General features: G+C 40.0%; 1 protein-coding gene across 5 annotated transcripts in view; it reads left to right on the plus strand.

The window, feature by feature from the left end:
• The window catches only part of agtpbp1 (ATP/GTP binding carboxypeptidase 1), a 217711-nt gene that overhangs the window by 173134 nt on the left and 23344 nt on the right, over positions 1 to 21233 (plus strand). For all 5 annotated transcript variants that reach the window (XM_055632933.1, XM_055632934.1, XM_055632935.1 and 2 more), the window contains 5 exons: positions 2061 to 2241; positions 4416 to 4545; positions 11576 to 11707; positions 14460 to 14636; positions 20471 to 20628. In XM_055632933.1, coding sequence (XP_055488908.1) covers positions 2061 to 2241; positions 4416 to 4545; positions 11576 to 11707; positions 14460 to 14636; positions 20471 to 20628 — 778 coding nt within the window. The remainder of the gene's footprint in view (positions 1 to 2060; positions 2242 to 4415; positions 4546 to 11575; positions 11708 to 14459; positions 14637 to 20470; positions 20629 to 21233) is intronic.

The following is a 21233-nucleotide window of genomic DNA, read 5'->3' on the forward strand; positions in this document are numbered from 1 at the left end:
TCACTTTTATTTATATAGCACATTTAAAAAACAACTCTCGTTGGCCAAAGTGCTTTACATTGGTATAAGAATAGTATAACAAACAACAGTGGTTCATAGATTAAATACAAACATCACTACATACACATAGCCCTCGCTCAGAGGACGTCAGGAAAGGCTTGGGAGTGGAGATGAATTTTTAGTCTCGACTTAAAGGAGTCGATAGAGAGGGCAGTTCTGATGGGAAGGGGGATGCTGTTCCACAGTCTAGGAACTGCAACCGCAAAGGCGCGGTCGCCCCTGAGCTTATGCCTAGATCGCGGGATGTTCAGCAACCCCAAGTCGGCCGATCTGAGGGACCTGGTGGTGGTGTGGTGGGTAAGCAGACTTTTAATGTAGGTGGGGGCAAGCCCATTGAGGGCTTTGTAGACATAAAGGAGGATCTTGAAATTGATCTTGAAGTTTAAACCAGCATCTGCAGTTCTTTCCTACACAAGTATCTTATTTTCTACATTTGGTACTTGGATTCTTTATTTGACTATTGAACATACACATTGAGTGGAATGCCCTCCATATGTTTGGGACAAAGACCCATCATTAATTTATTTGCCTCTGTACTCCACAATTTGAGATTTGTAGTAGAAAAAAAATCACATGTGGTTAAAGTGCACATTGTCAGATTTTATTAAAGGGTATTTTTATACATTTTGGTTTTACCATGTAGACATTACAGCTGTGTTTATACATAACCCCCTCCTGGAATGCTAGGAAATATTATTTAAAAAAATAAGGCAAGGCTATGTTTTACTTGCATTATCAACCATTTTATCAAATTATCAAAAAGATTAAACAGAAAGCCTCTGCAGACTGATCACCTCTAAAATGGGATTAGGATTTAATTATACTGGTTAATGACCAGTTTCCAATTTACTAGTATCCTGCTTTAATGTCAAGTGCTTGTAAAGGTAAAGCTTCCAGAAAAATATTATTGGTACTAGATGGTCGGTGGGGGGCGCTGCGAGCCGGCTGCCCTGCCAGCAGCGTGTTAGTTAGTTCTACTTTTTTTGTTTTTTTAGGATGTCCCAATGTGTGTTTTTAATGTTTCTCGGTAAGGGGGAAACCGCTTCGGTCACCTCCTCCACGGAGAGGCGACTTTTTCCATGTCGCCTCCCTCGCGGCCTAACACAAAGAATCGATGCAGCCTTTCCCGGAGTCGGGCCCGGGGCTTCAGCAGCGGGCGCAGCGTAGGTTTTTTCATCGCGGGTTGCTGGAAGGGAGCGCTCCGTTCGCTGGCCTGCGGCAGCCTGAAGCCGCGGACTGCGGTGCTTCCAACTGGCGCGGTGTCCGGAGCCTGGGATCCCTCGTTAGGGTCCCCGGAAGAGAAGAGCTCCGACCGTCAGCCCGCGGCCTACTTCTAACTGCGGGCGCGGCGGGGACTTACTATCCGCAGCGGGATCCCTCGCCGGGGATCCCTGGAGAAGAGCTCCGACCGCCGGCCCTGCGGTCTGCGGTGCTTCTAACCGCGACGCGGCGGGGACTTTAGATCATCAACTGCCGGCCTGCAGCCTACACCATCTTAAAGCCGCGGTCTCCGGTAGGGAAGCATCGATTCAGGACTTACCTTGTCTGCACATCTGGCCGCCTGCAACGGGGACTGCGGAGGGTTGTGATCCCGACCATGGGGGAGAATGGAGGAGGACTGACTAAACTTTGTGCCTTCCACCACAGTGAGGAATGCTGTGGTGGTTGTTTGTGTTCAATTTTTATTGTGTATTATGTGTTTTTTGATTGTACCGCTGCTGGCAAGTTCATTTCACTGCACTTTATTGAGCACGTGATGAATAAATCTGACTTGACTTGACTACTGTTATGTTCTGACTTCATTGTGGTGCATATTACTGTCATATAATTTCATGGTTCCTGGTCACCTCAAATTTTCCCTAAATGATCGTAAATCAAGGCTACCGAGGGAGGCTGAATGTTTTGTATGGACCCTTTTTTTGTCTTGTCATGCTATATGATTATAGATAAGTAAAGCTGTGGTTCAAATATATAACATACGTTAAAAAAAATGTTTGCAGGAAATCGGCCTTACATTTTCTTAACATCTCGTGTCCATCCTGGAGAGAGCAACTCCAGCTGGGTGATGAAAGGAACTTTGGAATTTTTAATGAGCAATATTTTGACAGCTCAAAGCTTGCGGGACTCGTATATTTTTAAAATAGTCCCGATGCTGAACCCAGATGGAGTCATTAATGGAAGGTGAGATAATATTTTCTATATATTAAGTTTAGAATATTACTGGTTGATGGTTAAATTGGGGTCAATCATCATGATGAAATATGTTCCTAATATTCCCTTTTTATATTTTTTAGAATTCAGCTGGTAATTTTCTGTCATATTCCCTTCTCTAATCACCTCTCTGAGCTCCCAGTTTACTTGTTTGCAATCACACAAATGTGTACACGTGTGTAGATAATGATGAACAAGGAAAGCTCCTGAAGATATTATCTGAAAATCCTTCGCAGGACAGGCTGCATTGTGAGAAGGAAAATAAGAACTAACATTTCAGGTCTCAACATTTTCTGATAAACCTGAACTGTTCTTTAGCCTGAACTGTTAGTTCTGTTTCTCTTCTCACAGATGAGCCTGGCGAAATGATCATCAGAGACAGGAGAATCCAGATTAAAAACAGGCATTGTATTTGTCTTTACTTTAGACAACAAGTAAATATTTCAGAAATACAGGAAACCAATGTTTTTAAGAAAGCTCCTGGACTGGATAAAAAACGTCATCTGTGGAAAAAGAAGCGGGTTAATGTTTCAGGTTGAAAATTGTTTACCATTAATGTTAAACAACTGCATATGAATATTTCTGCCTATTTATTTTGGATTTCTGTTTTCCTTTTTTTTCTGGCCATTATAGTTTGCATTCTGGGATTCTAAAATAAAACTTAAGAAATGGAGTCAGGAGCAGGGTACTCCACCCTTCATCCTGCTTTGCCATTAAATCATGACTGATTTAGTACCTCAGCATTACTTTAACGCTCTTTGCTTCCTCACTATCTAAAAATCTATTGTTCACTGTCTTGAATATGTTCATGGATTGACCTTCTGCAACGTTCTTGAATGGGGAATTCCAAAGGTTCACTCGCCATCTCTTCCTATGTGGTTGATTCCTTATCTTGGGACTGTGAACTCCCAGCCAGTGGAAACATTATCCCTATGTTTACCCTGTCAAGCCCTTTAAGAATTTTGCACTTGCATTAGGAACGTGGCACCTCTACTCAAGCAAGTAGAGGGATGATACAGGGGTCTTTTATATCAAGAAAGAATTGAGAGATTAAGGTAAGCACTGGATATTAGACTGCTGAACCACCGAAGATTGTTCTAAAATATTTATCCAGTAAACAATGGATGTTGTAGTTGAGAAGAAAGATGTTGGAGAGTTATTAAGCCTCCCCCTTTTCCAGCTTTACTCTCTCTCTTCCCCCCCCCCCCCCCCCCCCCCCCCCCCAAAAAAAAAAACTATATTGTGCCTTTCCAAAAGCATCCTCAATGCCACAATTGTATCTGCCTCCACCATTATCTCTGGCATGCGTTCCAGGCCCCACCACTCTCTGTAAAAAAAAAAAAAACTTCCTCGCACAGCTCCGATAAACTTCCTCCTCCCTAAGATTTAAAATGATGTTGCCAGGATTAGAGAGTCTGAGCTATAGGGAGGTTGAGTAGGCTGGGGCTCTATTACTTGGAGCACAGGAGGATGAGGGGTGATCTTACAGAGGTGTATAAAATCATGAGGAATAAATTGGGTAGATGTGCAAAATCTCATGCCCAGGCTAAGGGAATCGAGGACCAGAGGACACAGGTTCAAGGTGAAGGAGAAACGATTTAATAGGAATCTGAGAGGTAACTTTTTCACACAAAGGATGGTGGGTGTTTGGAACAAGCTGCCAGAGGAGGTAGTTGAGGCTGGGACTATCCCAATGTTTCAGAAACAGTTCGACAGGCACATGGATAGGACAAGTTTGGAGGGATATGGACCAAACGCCGTCAGGTGTGATGAGTGTAGCTGGGACATGTTGGCCGGTGTGGACAAGTTTGGCTGAAGAGCCTCTTTCCACACTATCACTCTATGACTCTATCAATCCTACCTTATAGCTATGTTCTCTTGTTTGGACATAACAACCCTGGAAAAAAAGTTCTGACTGCCCTATCTATGCCTCTCATAATTTTATATACTTCTATCAAGTAATCTCAACCTTCAGCCATATGATTATACATGGGATTGAGATTGATATTTATGCCAATATGTTCCATATTTTTCTTGTAGAATCAGCAAAATACTTAATGCAGATGAGAGGTGAAGAAATAAATGCTAAACCTAAGAAGGAATAGTTGCTGAAAAGTATTTTCATACTTCTGTTTTTTTTGTAGCCATCGCTGCTCACTAAGTGGAGAAGATCTCAACCGTCAATGGTTAACCCCTCACCCTGAACTTCATCCAACGATTTACCATACCAAGGGCTTGCTGCAGTACCTTGCCAGTATACAACGTACCCCCCTGGTATGTAGCCAAGGAATACGATAGAATTCTATAAATGCAGTCAGAAACAATATTGGATTTGCCTTATTTCACATCTTAAGTGCATCCAGAAAAAAAAAATCCTGTTGGTGGGGTAAATGAAACTGTGTAGCACCACCATTTAAGCACTCACAACTTCTGTGTTTTTTTTTAAATGTTGGTACAGTTGAGTCAGAAAGCCCCCTTTTTGCTTTTGCTATGAATCACACTCATTTGTGTGCAATTTCATATGGAGTTTTAAATGGAGCATTTGTTTCCTGCAGTTAAAGCTTTTTTTAAATAACATCTTACAACATTGATTGGAAATTCCGTCGATATGATTTTCATACTGTTACATCTTGGGTATAATCCATAATTTTCCTTAATGCCAATACTTTTGAAACAAACTTTTAGAAATATTGAGGTAGAAATAGAATTGAAATAGAATTCTATCCAATTGTTTGCCTAAGTATTTTTAAACCATTCAAACAGAAGTATAGTTTTTTAAACAATCTAATTTAAAAATGGTTGAAATACCATAATGAAATTATTCATAACCAAATTAATATGAGCATTATATCCATTAAGTGTTTGTATATATGTAGCAGGACCTGTGACCATATTATAATGGGTGAAAAAATGGGTATCATTTGGTATAATTGCATGTGCATTTTAGCATACTATATTCTTTCCTTATATATTTAGATCATGGATTGTTGCATCGGTGTTTACTTGCTACCAAAATGTGTATTTTTACCAGTCTTATGAATAAACCCATATATTTAAAGATGGGAGAAAGAAAGTTAGGGTCAATAACATTGTAAAATTCTTGTGATAAATAAAAATGTAAATTTGATGACTGCAATATATGCCCAGAAATTTCACATTTGAAGGCTGACGCACAATTCATTAATTGGTGAATAGATGTCAATTCAGAGGCTGGGTTCAGAAGGCAGCAACCAAAAGCTTAAACCAGCTTAAAGCTGTAGCGATGAGTAGGGGTAACATTCGTGGAGGTTAGAATCGGGGGAGGAAAATTGGAATGCTGGCATTAACATTGGCGTGTAAGGGAAATTTGGATTCTGGTGTTCATATTGGGGTGGTGCAGAGGAAGACTGGGATATCAGCTGATTATTAGAGAGACTGTCGATTGAGAGATGATGGTACCAGGTCAAGTGGTGCCACCCTCTTGTAATTAGCACAAAATGCCCAGATACCACAAAATATATAAAATTCTTAAAGGATTGAACAGGCTAGATGCAGGAAAAATGTTCCCGATGTTGGGGGAGTCCAGAACCAGGGGTTACAGTTTAAGAATAAAGGGTAGGCTATTTAGGACTGAGATGAGGAAAATCTTCTCCACCCAGAGAGTTGTGAAACTGGGATTCTCTGCCACAGAAAGCAGTAGAGGCCAATTCACTGGATGTGTTCAAGAGAGAGTTAGATTTAGCTCTTTAGGGCTAAAGGAATCAAAGGATATGGGGTAAAATCAGGAACGGGATACTGATTTTAGATGATCAGCCATGATCATATTGAATGGCTCGAAGGGCCGAATGGCCTGCTCCTGCACCTATTTTTCTGTTCCAATGTTTAAAATACACTTTGCATTATACTATTCCCGATGACAGTGAAGCACACTTGCTGCTACTCTTGCAATTAATTGTCAAATCATTAATAGGCAAGGTTGGCTTTATTTCAGTATTGAGATGTTCGAAAGCTGCAAAGCGTGAGTTTTAATTGACCAGAACCCAAATTTAATATGATTTTTTTAATCTTAATTTTTTTTCAGTGCATGTTGAAAACAACTAACCATAAACTGTTGTCACTTTTTGCCATTTTTCTTTAAATCTTTAGGATTTGTACCAAAATGTAATATCTAGATACATGTATATGCATGTTATAACTTTATATGGATGAAAGGCTAGTGGGATGGTATTTTATTTGCAGTTAAAATTGTGAAGCAATTATTTCATATGCATATGCATACCATAGGTGAAAAACATTTATAAAGGTGTACTATTTTTAATACATTGTTTTAATAAATGTAACAATGATATTAATTGTGAAATGGAAAAGGTAACCAGTTGTAGGTCATAATGTAATTATTGTAAGTTGCATGTATGTGGCTGTTTACTTAATGCATTGACAGACTGAGCAGTGAAGGGTCATTTAAAGTAATGAATGAGATGTCCATTGATTTCTGATTCTGGGAACAGGGTTGATCTGTTATGAGGAAAGTGCTAGAAATTTTAATGCAATCAAATTTTTACTTGATTTTCCTAATTATGTCAAAATTAATATTATTGAGAGGTCAAGGCAGGAAAGAACTGGAACCTGTGGTGGGTGTGATTGGAGGAATTGTTTCTGTCGATAAGCCAAGGTTGTGGTTTATTTAGTTTTAACTGAAGTCTGAGATGGCAGTGTTTGTACTTTATAATAGACATGAGTTGGAGCTTGGGTCGTTCGTGTTATTTATGTACCCTGGTAAAATGTCAAAGGATGGAGTTTTGACTATTGTAGTGATGTTTAGCAGTATTTAGGCTATGGAAGGGAAGGCTCAGTCGTGCACTTGTCAGGAAGATTGAGCCATTGTTTGATGTTTTATTATTTGTACAATAAAACTAAAATATCAGACAATTGCTGTACTGAAGAAAACTTTCATGTTCCTCGTGTTCAATATTAGTTCTTCGATAGATCAGTGGAGAAAACCACCTTGGAATAAACAAATATTATGCATAGATCAACCATTTGTAGAATAATTAAACAATTACTTGGAGTACTTTACATCTGACTTCCAAAGCTTCTGGCATCTTGAGATTCATAAGTAGTGAACACCTACATTTTAGAGAAACATCATTGTCATTAAGAAAAAGCTGAGTATTTCTACACATTTTAGTCAAGTCTTCAAGAATTGCCTTTGGTCAATCAAACTTATCTTGCATCCATGTGGTGCACAGGAAAAGAAGGGGGGAAAGGGAGGTGTCTATAAAAATGGGGAAGTCAATGTTCATATTGTTGAGTTGTAAGCTACCCACAGGGAATATGAGGTATTGTTCCTCCAGTTTTCATGTGGCCTCACTCTGGCAATTGAGAAGGCCAGAATGGGAAGGGGAGTTAAAATGGTTAGCAACCAGTGGATTCATTTCACATCTTCACATTATTGGGCAGGGTAAATGGAGTTTTACTCTGCGTGTCACTGTATTAACGTTCTTGGGAATACCCAATGCTAACACAAACTTATCCCTATTTCAAAACTTTCATTCCTCAGCTAGGTAGAATATTCATCAGAAAAACGTGCCATTGGTTTGATAAAGTATTATATTGGGGGGAAAAAGTGAACTTAATAAAAACTAATTCTGCTTCCTCTTATGAGTTAATTCTTCATAAAATTCCATTGATCTGAATTGCCAGCACCGATCTCTTTGCTTTGGATGATTCATTGGAAACATTCATTTTTCCTGCATATGTCAAGGACAATGCAACTAGGTGACCCTGGCACACTCAGTGATAATATTTCACTATAATTGTTAAAAATAACTCAAATTCGTTCCTTCTAATTCTTTGGCCCCTCGTCTTATTAGTGACATATATTTTGATGGTAAAGTTTCTCCTTTTAACATTATCAGACTTGCTGAGCTGAGGAAAACTGTAAGCAGACAGGGTACGGGGGAAAGAGTGTTAGTGGCCAGGTCTCAATCGATTCCTTGAAGTTTCATCACTGGCCTCCAACTGCCAGCATAAAGATGGACATGAAAATATGACAAATTATGACAAAAGATCAATAAATAGAAATGATTGTAGTCGTTGTTTGTGATGGAGCAATCGGGAGCTGGCGGTCTGGTATGTTCACAGGCTGAGAAGTCATTGGATGAATTGGTTGACCTCATGGTCAACTCTTCATGGTGCTCAGATGTGGCAGTCCTATCCAATTCCTGCTCTCCACACCTTGAACACATGGTGGTGAAGTGCCATCCCTTCTACCTACCGAGGGAATTCACCTCCATCATCCTGACCGAGGTCAACATCACACCCCAGGCAGATGTCCATCTGGCACTGGGGGAGCTACACGCCATGGTCAACAAGCGCCCGAAGGCTTACTCCGAGGCGTTTACCACCATAGCCAGGGATTTCAACAAAGCCAACCTAAAGAAATCGCTCCTTAACTTCCACCAACATGTCTCCTGCAGCACCAGAGGACCAAACGCCCTCGACCACAGCTACACGACCAGCAAGGATGCCTATCGCTCTATCCCTCGCCCTCACTTCGGTAAATCCGACCACACTGCTTCTTCCTGACTACAGGCAGCAATTGAAGAGAGCATCCCCAGACGTGAGGACTGTACAGAGCTGGTCCGGGGGGTGGGGGGGGGGGGGGGGGGGGGGGGCAGAGGAACAACTCCAGGACTGTTTGGAGTCTGTAGACTGGGCAATGTTCAGGGACTCGGCACCGGACCTGAATGAATACGCCACAGTCGTTACAGACTTCACAAAGAAATGTGTGGAGGACTGCATCCTAACAAAAACCTTCCGAGTGTTTCCTAACCAGAAGCCTTGGATGAACCATGAGATCCAACTCTTCTGAAGACCAGACCCCAGGCATTCAGGTCTGGAGATACAGAGGTCTACAAGAAGTCCAGATACGACCTTGGTAAGGCTATCAAAACGGCTCAAAGGGACTTCTGCTCCAAACTGGAGGATGAGACGGATGTTCGGCAACTGTGGCGGGGCTTGAATGCCATCACCTCCTACAAGGCAAAATCAGGAGGCAGCTCAAATATCAGCGAAACATCACTCCCTGACGAGCTCAATGCATTTCACACACGCTTTGATAGGGAGAACACTGATGCCTTCCCGAGCCCCATTCGCTGTGATAGTATTTCAGTCATAGTCACAGAGGCCGACATCAGGAGATCCTTCAGGGGCGTGAACCCTTGGAAAGCGCCTCGACCTAATGGTGTACTCGGTTGTGTTCTAAATACCTGTGCAGACCGGCTGGAGTTTTTATGGACATTTTCAACCTCTCACTTCTGAGGTCTGAAGTTCCCACCTGCTTTAAAAGGGCATCAATAATACCGGTGCCCAAGAAGAGCAAGGTGACGTGCCTCAATGACTATCGACCAGTGGCACTAACGTCTGTGGTGATGAAGTGCTTTGAGAGGTTGATTATGGCGCATATCAACTCCTACCTCAATAAGAACCTTGACCCACTGCAGTTTGCTTACCGCCACAACAAATCAATGGTGGATGCATTGATCACTGGCTCTCCACTCCGCTCTGGACCACTTGGACAACAAAAAGTCATATGTCAGCCTGTTATTCATTGACTACAGCTCGGCATTTAATACCATCATCGCCTCCAAGCTGGATACCAAGCTCTCAGATCTGGGTCTCTGCGCGTCCCTCTGCAATTGGATCCTCAACTTCCTCATCCACAGACCACAGTCTGTCCGTATTGGTGGAAAGGTGTCATCCTCATTAACAATCAGCATGTAAGCGCGTCAAGACTGCGTGCTCTGCCCCCTGCTGTACTCACTCTATACTCATGACTGCGTAGCCGGACATAGTGCGAACTCCATCATCAAGTTCACCGATGACACCACTGTTGTGGGACGAATCACTGATGGGGACGAGTCAAAGTGTAGAAATGAGATCGACTGATTGACCAAATGGTGCCAGCACAACAACCTGGCCCTCAACACCAGCAAAACCAAGGAATTGATTGTGGACTTTTGAAGGGGTAGGATAGGGACACACAATCCCGTTTATATCATTGGGACGATGGTGGAACGGGTAAAAAACTTCAAATTCCTGGGCGTGCATATTTCTGAAGATCTTTCCTGATCCCAGCACACTGATGCAATCATAAAGAAAGAACATCAGCGCCTCTACTTCCTGAGAAGATTACGGAGAGTGTCAAGGAGGACTCTCTCGAACTTCTACAGGTGCACAATAGAGAGCATGCTGACTGGTTGCATCGTGGCTTGGTTCGGCAACTTGAACGTCCAGGAGCGGAAAAGGATGCAGAAGGTTGTGTTCACTGCCCAGTCCATCATCGGCACTGATCTCCCCACCGATGAAGGGATCTTTCGTAGTCGCTGCCTCAAAAAGGCTGCCAACATCGTCAAAGGCCCACACCATCCTGGCTACACACTCATCTCTCTGTTGCCATGAGGCACAGGAGCCTAAAATCTGGTACATCCAGGTTCAGGAACAGGTTCTTCCCCACAGCAATCAGGCTAATAAATATGATATCAAACAAACTCTGAACTATAACAGCCTATTACACTTTATCTGTTTATTGATGTGTATATATATGGTCTATGGTGTACAGCCACATTGAACTTTTATCTCCTGTTCTGTATTATGTTTACATATTCTGTTGTGCTGCAGCAAGCAAGAATTTCATTGTCCTATCTGAGACACATGATGATAAAACTCTCTTGACTCTTGAATGCTGCTCTATAGTAAATTTTTACTCAAGTTATTTTAATGGACACACTGATCTGTTCTGTATTATGCCTACAATATTCTGTTGTGCTGCAACAAGCAAGAATTACGTTGTGCTATCTGGGACACATGGCAATAAACTCTCTTAACTTGACGTGACTTGACTTGAATTAGTTGAGCCAACACCCAGGATGTGGCCGAATGACCAAGTGAAAAGCATGGGAGTGGCTGAGGAGGATGGACAAATAAACAATTAACAAGCTAAAGCAAAAAATGTATTTAACTAAATAAAACAAATGAATTCCAGACAAAATAGTTTTTAAAATGATCAAGTTGGTTTCAGAACTTGGGAAATAAACTTGCAGTTGAGAAATTGGCTGGCAGCCACCCAGTGGTTTAATTATGTAATGACAGTGTCATGGTTCAGGTTGGTCTTCCCATCGTAAGCACGGGTATTAATGTAGTACGATACATTAACAAAAACTGTGAAATGGTTTTGTCAAACAAATGGGTGGTGTATATGGATGTAATTAATTTTCATGTAAATGAAAGAGATTAATAATTATTTTGCCCATTGTTTCAACAGGTTTTTTGTGACTATCATGGTCATTCGCGCAAGAAAAATGTCTTCATGTATGGCTGCAGCATTAAGGAGACAATGTGGCAAACTGATGTTAGTGCTTCTTCGTGTGACCTTCAGGAAGACCTTGGGTATAGGGTGCGTATGTGCTTGGCTGTCCTTCCAATTTAAATGTTATTTTTCTAAATTTACAAGAACAAGTAATTATTTTTGCTCATGGCAGTATAGTAGCTAAAACTGCTGCTTTATTCAGTCAAAGAAGGCAGCTTATTCGATAAGAATTGCTCGCATTTATATTATTTTACTATAATGCTGGAATACTTTCATTTATTACAAGGTGCTTTACTGATTATTGTTATTTTATGTGTTCCAAGAAAAAGGCTTTCAGAACTGCCTTAAGTATGGTTTATTAGCAACTCCCTTTAACTTGGCCTATCCATCACGTCTCAAAACTTCCAATCATTCCTTTATTAAATCTAGACTTGCCACTTCCACTGCACACTTGATCAACCTTCCTTGAAGTACTCACTTAAAAAAAAAATCTGTCATCCAAAAGCCTTGCTGCCTATATCTTGGCTTGCATTAAGTTCTGTTCACCCATTACCTTTGTGCTTGTTGACCATGGCTGACACTTGATAAAGAAGAACACTAATGTCTGTTTCGGGCTTTCAATTATTTAATTCTACTTTATTGTCACATGTACCTTGGTATAGTGAAATGCTTTATTTGCATACAACCCAATAAAATAATTTTGTAGACCTCATCTAAACAGCACACAAAAGTCGCCACGTTTCTGGCACCGACAAAGTTACAAAAGTTCACCAAACGGTCCTATCTTCTGCCCGCAGCCGCACGTGGCAGCTGATGGCTCCCTGCCGTGCCCCCTTCGTTCTTGGTGGCTCCCCACCTTGTAGCTCTTGGCGGCTCTCCTACTCGGAGGCACGAGGCCCCTACCCTCTCAGTAATCCCCCTATGGTTTAAGCGGTCTCTCAACGGTTCCCACTCACTCTCGACGGTACCCCTACATTCTCGGAGGTTGCTCGCGGTGGCCCTCCCCGTTCTTGGCGGTGCAGGTCCCGTCGATGTCAGTGGTTCTGGACCGAGTTTGGAGTCCCCAGTGGGTGAGCCAGACCTATCACACAGGTCTCCCATCCTTGGCGAGCCGGGCCTGCTGGTGGGCTTGGCTGTGGTTTGCTGGGATACTCTCAGCGCTTGACTTGTGCCCTGCTCCTCATGATGAATTTAATGATTCCACTGTTAACATTGCTCGCATTCTGAAATTTGTACCCTGAACATTTTCCTTTTTGAAGCCAAGCTCTCTCACCAATCATTTATCACCTTCCTTTATTCAAAGGATTTGGTTGTTGCTGATAAATGTGTATTTACCGCTCATTCTAGATTTCCTCTGATGTTTTGAGAGGGCATTTAAGAGTGAACGATTTTGGTGGGTCTGGACTCACAAATAGGCAAAGTAAGAATGGCCATATACTTATCCAAAACACCTTTAACATCATTATCACAGTCACCATTGCTGACACTTGATTTTTGTTTCGGATTTTTTTACCAAATTTTAAATTCTATATCTGTGGTGTAATTTGAAGAAGTGTCTTCAGATCATTTTTCTTTACTTTAGATGCTAGTTCAGAAACAAAAACACAATACTACCACATCTGATGTGGCTTGCTGTTGCCACCATTGGTGCCTTCCCTGTACTGACTACAATTGCATTTATTAGCAAATAGATGCAAATACAGGCTCTGTGTGAATCTGTCATATGCATTCATTAGCCATTCAGGTTCAAATGATGCCAGTGGTAGATAACCCAGGCTAAATAAATTAACAAACATGATGCTCTACTTTTTGGTGATACTAAATTACATGATACCTTATATTTTTGCAGAGATGAAAATGTATTCAAAGAGACTATACTTTCTTGCAATATAGGGCGGCTGAATTGCAAATATTGCTTAATGAGGACAAGTGTAGAAAAATATTGTGGCAGTACAATTAATAGATATAGCAATCATCTAGGTGAGGCCAGAGGCATTGACCTTTCTAAGGAATCTCCAGAAAATTCAAATGACAGATTGCAATTCATAATCTTTTAAAAAATGCAATGTAAACTACATAGTTACAGCTTTTATCTTCTATATCACAAGAGCATCAATCTGATTATTGCTTATTATTGTATAACGTTGAAAAAAAATTTGCACTACATTTTTATTAGGCATGACTAGGGTTTGATAAAATATTTTTTTTTTCTTCAACTTTCAAGGAAAACAGCAAAATATATCTCAGACATGAGTTGCTTATACATTAAAATATATATATATTGGTTAATCGTATTGCAAATTGGTTGGAATATTAATTAATTCCTTGTCTTTTAGTTAAATGTACACTTTCATTTTATGGTTGTCAGAACTAAAATTTGGAGAAACATAGCATTACAAATTTGAGCCACATCAGTCTCACTGAACAGTTTTGGCCAACACTTTTGATCAAGTGTTTGACTTGATACTCTTTTGATTTAATACCCTCTTTTCAGTATCCCCTAAAACAGTCAACTTTTCTCAGCTGTTGTTGTGAAGAGAACCTTGCCCCAGATTGGGAAAATGGTCCTGAGTCAGTAGTGAAGCTTGAGTCCATAGTTCATTATGGTTTCTCTGCATAGTCAGCATATTGTCAAAATTGTTGTAATACTTTAAATACTTGAAATGTAACATTATGCTTATATCTGAAAGTATTGTTAGATATTTGGGCTTGACTTTTTTTTTCTCCATTGCCACAAAATGGCAGTACATTCAAATGTATCTTTAGAATTCAATTTACACATGGAAACGTTCAGTAAATCTAATTTTTAATTATCTTTTCCTGATATCTGGTCATCTAGACTCTGCCAAAGGTGTTGAACCAAATTGCACCGGCATTCTGCATGAGCAGCTGCAGTTTTGTGGTGGAGAAGTCCAAGGAATCCACAGCGCGGGTTGTTGTGTGGCGTGAAGTTGGTGTGGCGAGGAGCTATACAATGGAAAGCACATACTGTGGCTGCGATCAGGGAAAATACAAGGTGAAAGAGAAAATTGCATTTCATGCCTATATTATGCTAAAAATATATTGCTTCAGTTTAAATTTTGATGCCCAATCTCTCACAAATTGTAGAACCTGCTCATTTTTCATCCTAGTGATTCCTTGTGATCTTGTTTACCTCTTTTGGCATTCAAATACTAAAATTCAATATGATCCCCGAAACCTTTTGTTTAAGAAGGAACTGCTGATGCTGGAAAATCGAAGGTAGACAAAAATGTTGGAGAAACTCGGAGGGTGAGGCAGCATCAATGGAGCGAAGGAAATAGGCGACGTTTCGGATCAAGACCCTTCTTCAGACTGATGTGGGGGAGGGTGGGAAGAAGAAAGGAAGAGGCAGAGACAATGGGCTGTGGGAGAGCTGGGAAGGGGAGGAGAAAGAGGGAGAAAGCAGGGACTTCCTGAAATTGGAGAAGACAATGTTCATACCTTCTGTTTAAGGATCTCCGGTTTCCTCCCACACTCCAAAGATGTACAGGTTTGTAGGTTAATTGGCCTGTTATAATTGTAAATTGTCCTTAGTATGATAGGATAGTGTTAATGTGTGGGGATCGCTGGTCAGCAAGGACTCGGAGGGCTGCGTTTGCTCATTGTATCTAAATTAGCTAAATTATACCTTAGGTTTACTTAAATTCAAAATCCCCCATATAGAAATGATTTTGTGTAATCATTTGAGACATTCATAATAATCAATTGGTGTTTGCGTATGTTTGAATTCACGGAATTATGTTCAGATCAGACATGATGGAAAGAGAATATATTAATCAATGCAAACACTATTTCTACATTGAAAAAGCTGGAATGGATGCCAGGGAACAGATGAAATTGAAGGATAAGACACCAAAACTACTTTTATTCAAAAATAAAATCACCAAACTCTGAAAACATATGTCATGCAGCATTCATGAAAGCAAAAACATTTTAGATCTTTGTTAACTAAAATATTAGATGTATCTGTACATCTGAGCATTAAAAAAAACATGCATTTTACAATGGAATGATTTTCACTAAATGTTTCCATGTGTTGCGATATGTTTTATCTTGGTTTAATTTGTAACTTTATATATAACTAAACGCGCGGTTGCGGGGGGGGGGGGGGTGTCCTGCACACACACACACACACACACACACACACACACACACACACACACACACACACACACACACACACACACACACCACACACACACACACACACACACACACACACACACACACACTCCACACACACACACACATACTAACTAACCGCCCCCCACACACACACACACACACACTAACCCCTCCCCCTTGAGGTGGAGGGGAGGGCGGGGAAGGGGAGGGGTAGTGAGGGAGGGGGGTAGATTAGAGATGGTTTGCTTCTTCTTTCCCCCATCCCGCCCTATCCACTCGCGCATAGCCCCCAACTGTGCATTGGGCATGGTAAAGAGGCAGAGTGGAGGGGGGGAGTATAAGAGGGGGGAGGAAGGTGGGGGGTAGTGTGAGAGGTGGGGGGGGTAGTGAGCCACTCGGGTGCGGGGAGGGGGTGGAAGGGGAGCCGAGCTATTGTAGTGAAAGCTGGGGAGGATGCTAGAGAGGAGAGATGGTGGGTGGCTGCCTTCTTGAGATGCAGTGGGGGGATAGAGTGCGAGTGGCAAAAACGGTGAATAACCCGGGGGCGGGGGAGTGTGAATAATGCAGGGGGGAGTGTGAATAATTGGCTTTCATAGCAAGAGGGGTATAGGAGCAGGGGGTTCTACTGCAGTTGTAACCTGGTGAGACCACACCTGGGGGCAGTTTTGGGGGAAGGACATTATTGTGAATAATCCAGACTGAGTCCTGGTGTGTGACTGGATAATATACCCGAGGAGGGGGGATCTTATAGAAAACAAAATTCTTAAGGGGTTGGACAGGCTAGATTGGGTTGGGGGGGGGAGTAAGGTGAATAAAACCGAGATGAGGAGAACTTTTTTCACACAGAGAGTGGGGGGGGGGGGGGGGTTAGATGTGGCCTTGTGGCCAAGTGGATCAGAGGGAAGAAAAGGCAGGTACGAGATACGGCTGATCAGCCGAGCTATGAATGGCGGTGCAGGCTCGTCATCAGTGCACCTTGTTTCGTTTTATGGTCGTTTTAATTCAAAGTCTTTTGATGTTTTTAAAATTCTTACTTTTAATCAGTGATAAGTCGAGAAATAAAGCATAAAATGTTCAGATAAGGTGATCTCGGCTAGAGGGGAAATATGTCAATCAAAATATGTAAAAATGTTATCGTTACCGCATAGTGTTTTTGCGAAGATGTCAAGACAACAAGATCAGACTTTTAATGAGTATATGATGATATATTTTTTACAGGAAAACAAGTTGTTCACTAATGGTAATTTGTATTTCTAAGTTTTTATTTATTTCTCTTTCCTCATTCCTCACACTATTCCCACAATATAGAAATCATCAGTGTATATAACTATTCAAGATGTTAAATATTTGATGTTTTGGATGAAATGTAATTTGTTCTCAAATTTTCTAATCTTTGATATTTTTAATCATTTTATATGTTGATGCCATCTGTTAGCAGATATTCGAAGCAAGCAATTAGTTGTATCCTACATATGATCTGATTATAAATTATTTGTACGTTCCATTCATGCTGTCTTCTGGGGTGGTTATTGCTGTACTAGTCTCAGCCCATAACCTATCTTCATTCATATAGTGTTCCGTATAGGTATAATATATACATAATTATGTTATTTTAGTTTGTTAGAAAGACATTGTATTGTCGATTCATTTTACTAGGGTAAAATAATTATTTAGGTAGGTAAAATAATCATTACCTAATACTTGGGTAATATTTATTTAAAATGTTCAAAGTCAAGAGTCAGGTGAGTCAAGAGTGTTTAATTATCATATTTACCCATACCAGAACAATGACATACTTTCTTTCAACAGCTTAACCGTAATCACAATAACACACATAAATATATAATAATCAAGAGGACAATAAATTAATAACTGTAATATAAGGTAATGAAATAGTACAAAACTGATCTAATGCAACTAAAGACACAGACTATAGAAGACCATAGTTGCTGAGGTTAGTGTTGTGTACTGTTGCTGGAAATAAGCTATTCTTTCACCTGGTGATCATAGTTTTCGGGCAGCTGCATTGTAAGTACATTACATTTTAATACTTTATTGCCTTAAAAATTAAATTATCCAAAGTGCAAATCAATCCTCAGGATCTTTAACTTTGGTACCTTGTGTAATAGCCCTACCTGGGCTGTTAAGTAATGGAAATGAATAACTAAAATGTCCCAGAGCTACTATCCAGATACACAGCTCATTAATTTTGAAATGAGAACCTGTTTCCATGACAAAATGTCACTGTTCTTAAAAAGCCCATAGTTATCATTATTTCTTCACCTGAGCAGATGTAGGTTGTTACTGGTCTAGCATTGTTGTGAGAGAGAAGTACTTATTTATGCATCAGAAAAACATTTTCCAACATCTGGTCATTTACAATGGTTATAGCAGCACAAGGAATTGACTTGCATTTCCATCTGTAATAGAATATCTGCAGATGTTTAGTCCACAATAAATTAACTGTGCTATCTGTTCATTGTATTTGCAATTGCCCAAAACCACCTTGTAGAGTTTTTATTGCGATTTGTAGCTTATAAATATCTCAAAGGCATCACAAACCCTTTCCCCCCACTCCTCCCTCACTAGTGGTGTCATTGTGAACAACCAGTCAGCATGAAGAATCCAAACGAGGATACAACCCCCAAAATCCAGAAGAGTAAGTCGAAATATTAAATTCAATGCTAACTCCTTAGTAGCTGAGAGCACTGCCACCTTCAACATTGTTTCATGAGAAAAATCAGAGCTAGTATATTTTCCAAGATTGCAGCCAGAACAAACAACTCTGACCTAGTTTATTTAGTGCCTATAAACATTTTGGTTTGAAAATTAAGAACCACTGTCTCTTCAAAAAACTCAGCTATTTTACTATATTCATTATAACCATATAACAATTACAGCACGGAAACAGGCCATCTCGGCCCTTCAAGTCCTTGCTGAACACTTATTTTCCCCTAGTCCCATCTACCTGCACTCAGACCATAACCCTCCATTCCTTTTCCGTCCATATACCTATCCAATTTATTTTTTAATGATAAAATCGAACCTGCCTCCACCTCTTCCACTGGAAGCTCATTCCACACAGCTACCACTCTCTGAGTAAAGAAGTTCCCCCTCGTATTACCCCTAAACTTCTGTCCCTTAATTCTCAAGTCATGTCCTCTTGTTTGAATCTTCCCTACTCTCAATGAGAAAAGCTTATCCACGTCAACTCTGTCTATCCCTCTCATCATTTTAAAGACCTCTATCAAGTCCCCCCTTAACCTTCTGCGCTCCAAAGAATAAAGACCTAACTTGTTCAACCTTTCTCTGTAACATAGTTGCTGAAACCCAGGCAACATTCTAGTAAATCTCCTCTGTACACTCTCTATTTTGTTGACGTCCTTCCTATAATAAGGCGACCTAAATTGTGGATGGAAGTCAGTTGTCCTTGCTTGGACGGGCTTAGATGTGACTATCACTTATGTGTTTACTCTTCACTGCTCCGAAGTGGCCTAACAACCTAATCAATTGCTTCAAACATTGATACCATGAATCAAGAAAAAAGTCTACTATTATCTATCTAGGGCAACTAAGAATGAGCAATATGTTACAACCTACCTCAAAATACTACCATTACTGCTTTAATGTGTTTCTGTGTACTTGACAAGCTAAATCTTAAATACATTTTGCAGCTTCCACAAGTTAAGTTAAAACAACCCCAAATTGCAAATTGTATCCCCATGAATTGAAACTATCTTGAATAATCCAAACTAATAGAGATTAGCATTTAAATGATTTATAAATAACTAAATCATCTGCTTTTTTCCTTTACATGTGGAAAATTTCTCTAGTTTTATTTGCAATGCGATTCTGAAGAAGAATATCTTAAGATTATAAAATAGAATAAATTTAACAGGAAGACATTACTTCTGTGATTAAAACAGTGTTTATTATTTTTGGTGTCAAGCTTAATCCCTTTCCTATCCTTCAATTCTGCCTGTTCCTTGGCACCAAGATATTGCATCCATACCAGCAATTTTCAAGGTAGAATTTGAGTTGATATGTCTGGTTAATATGTTATTGCCTGGATAGTAATAAGGCAAAATATAATTTTCATTGGGTTTGTCCCTTTCTCTGAAAGAAATTACCCCAATTTGGACTATCAACATTTTGGTTTCTGTAACTAAGTCATTGATTTTGTGTCTCCGATCACAGCATTCATGAACAACATAATTTTGTACCCCTCCTCCTCTACGATGTTAAATGTTTAAGATTTCTAACGTATGAATCCTGATGAAATTGTTTTTACTGTCTCCTGATCTGTTTCTATTTCATATATCCAACACCTGTGTTGGATATATGAAATTATATTGATAATCTGAAATTATATTGATAATCTGAAATTATATTCGTATGAAATTATATTAATCTGAGCTCCACACCTGGGTACTTAGCTGCTTCCGGTGAATTCCATGATAATTGCTCCAGGACAGATCAAGCGAAGAAGAACATTGACAATGTATCAAAAAAACCACGATGTAACAAAATATTTCAGGCATTCACACGCTAAAATCTGCAGGAATTTTTTACTCATTAATTCTAATACATACCAAACTAAAACGCATGAAAAAAATACTCAAATTGAAATATAACTATGAACATTACACCAGCAACAATGCATCTGGTAACACATTCTGTGCATTTTTCTCATGTTTTCTGAAGGGACAACAAATAGGGACAAGACAGTTAGAAGAGATGGGGGCTAAATTCTGCATTAGTCTTCTGCGTCTGAAGAGGATGACGTCGGTGGAATGTCGGCTGCCTCCCAGCCTCCTGGACGTCGAAAATGATTTAATTGACACTAGATGCAACTTAACCAGGTAGGATTTCACCTAATTTGATGATGGACTGCAGAGTGGTATATTAATTCAAACTCAATTTGGTTTTGTAAGCATCTGCTTTGAAACACTGAAGCTTTTTTGATAGTAAGTGGTGCAATCAATGAAATAATTCCAAGCCTCGAGAATTTAAAAAAAATATGCAAAAAAAAACCCAAAACTAAATTGTTACCCTAAATTTTTTTTACAATATATATTATTTATGTCTGGTTTGGTAATAATTATTCAAAAAAGAAAATTTATATATGCCCTCTCTATCAGAATCTTAATTAAGGTAGGAAACTTGTGGGGAGGGGTGTGACGGGTGGTGTCCTACAGGGAGTGGTGCTGTACTTTGTCACACACATTAATGACTTTAATATGACTGTAGAAGGTATAAATAGTAATTTTACAAATGACACACTTTTACTGAAACCAATACAGCAAAATCTGCACGCAGAAACTCAAATAATAATTCCAGGTACAGGAAATCACTCTGACACAAATATTATATTTGTTTACTATAGACATTCGGTGCAGGAGTTGGCCATTCGGCCCTTCAAGCCAGCACCACCATTCAATGTGATCATGGCTGGTCATCCACTATC

The sequence above is a fragment of the Leucoraja erinacea genome, chromosome 3, assembly GCF_028641065.1.
Source record: "Leucoraja erinacea ecotype New England chromosome 3, Leri_hhj_1, whole genome shotgun sequence".
Lineage (NCBI taxonomy): Eukaryota > Metazoa > Chordata > Chondrichthyes > Rajiformes > Rajidae > Leucoraja > Leucoraja erinaceus.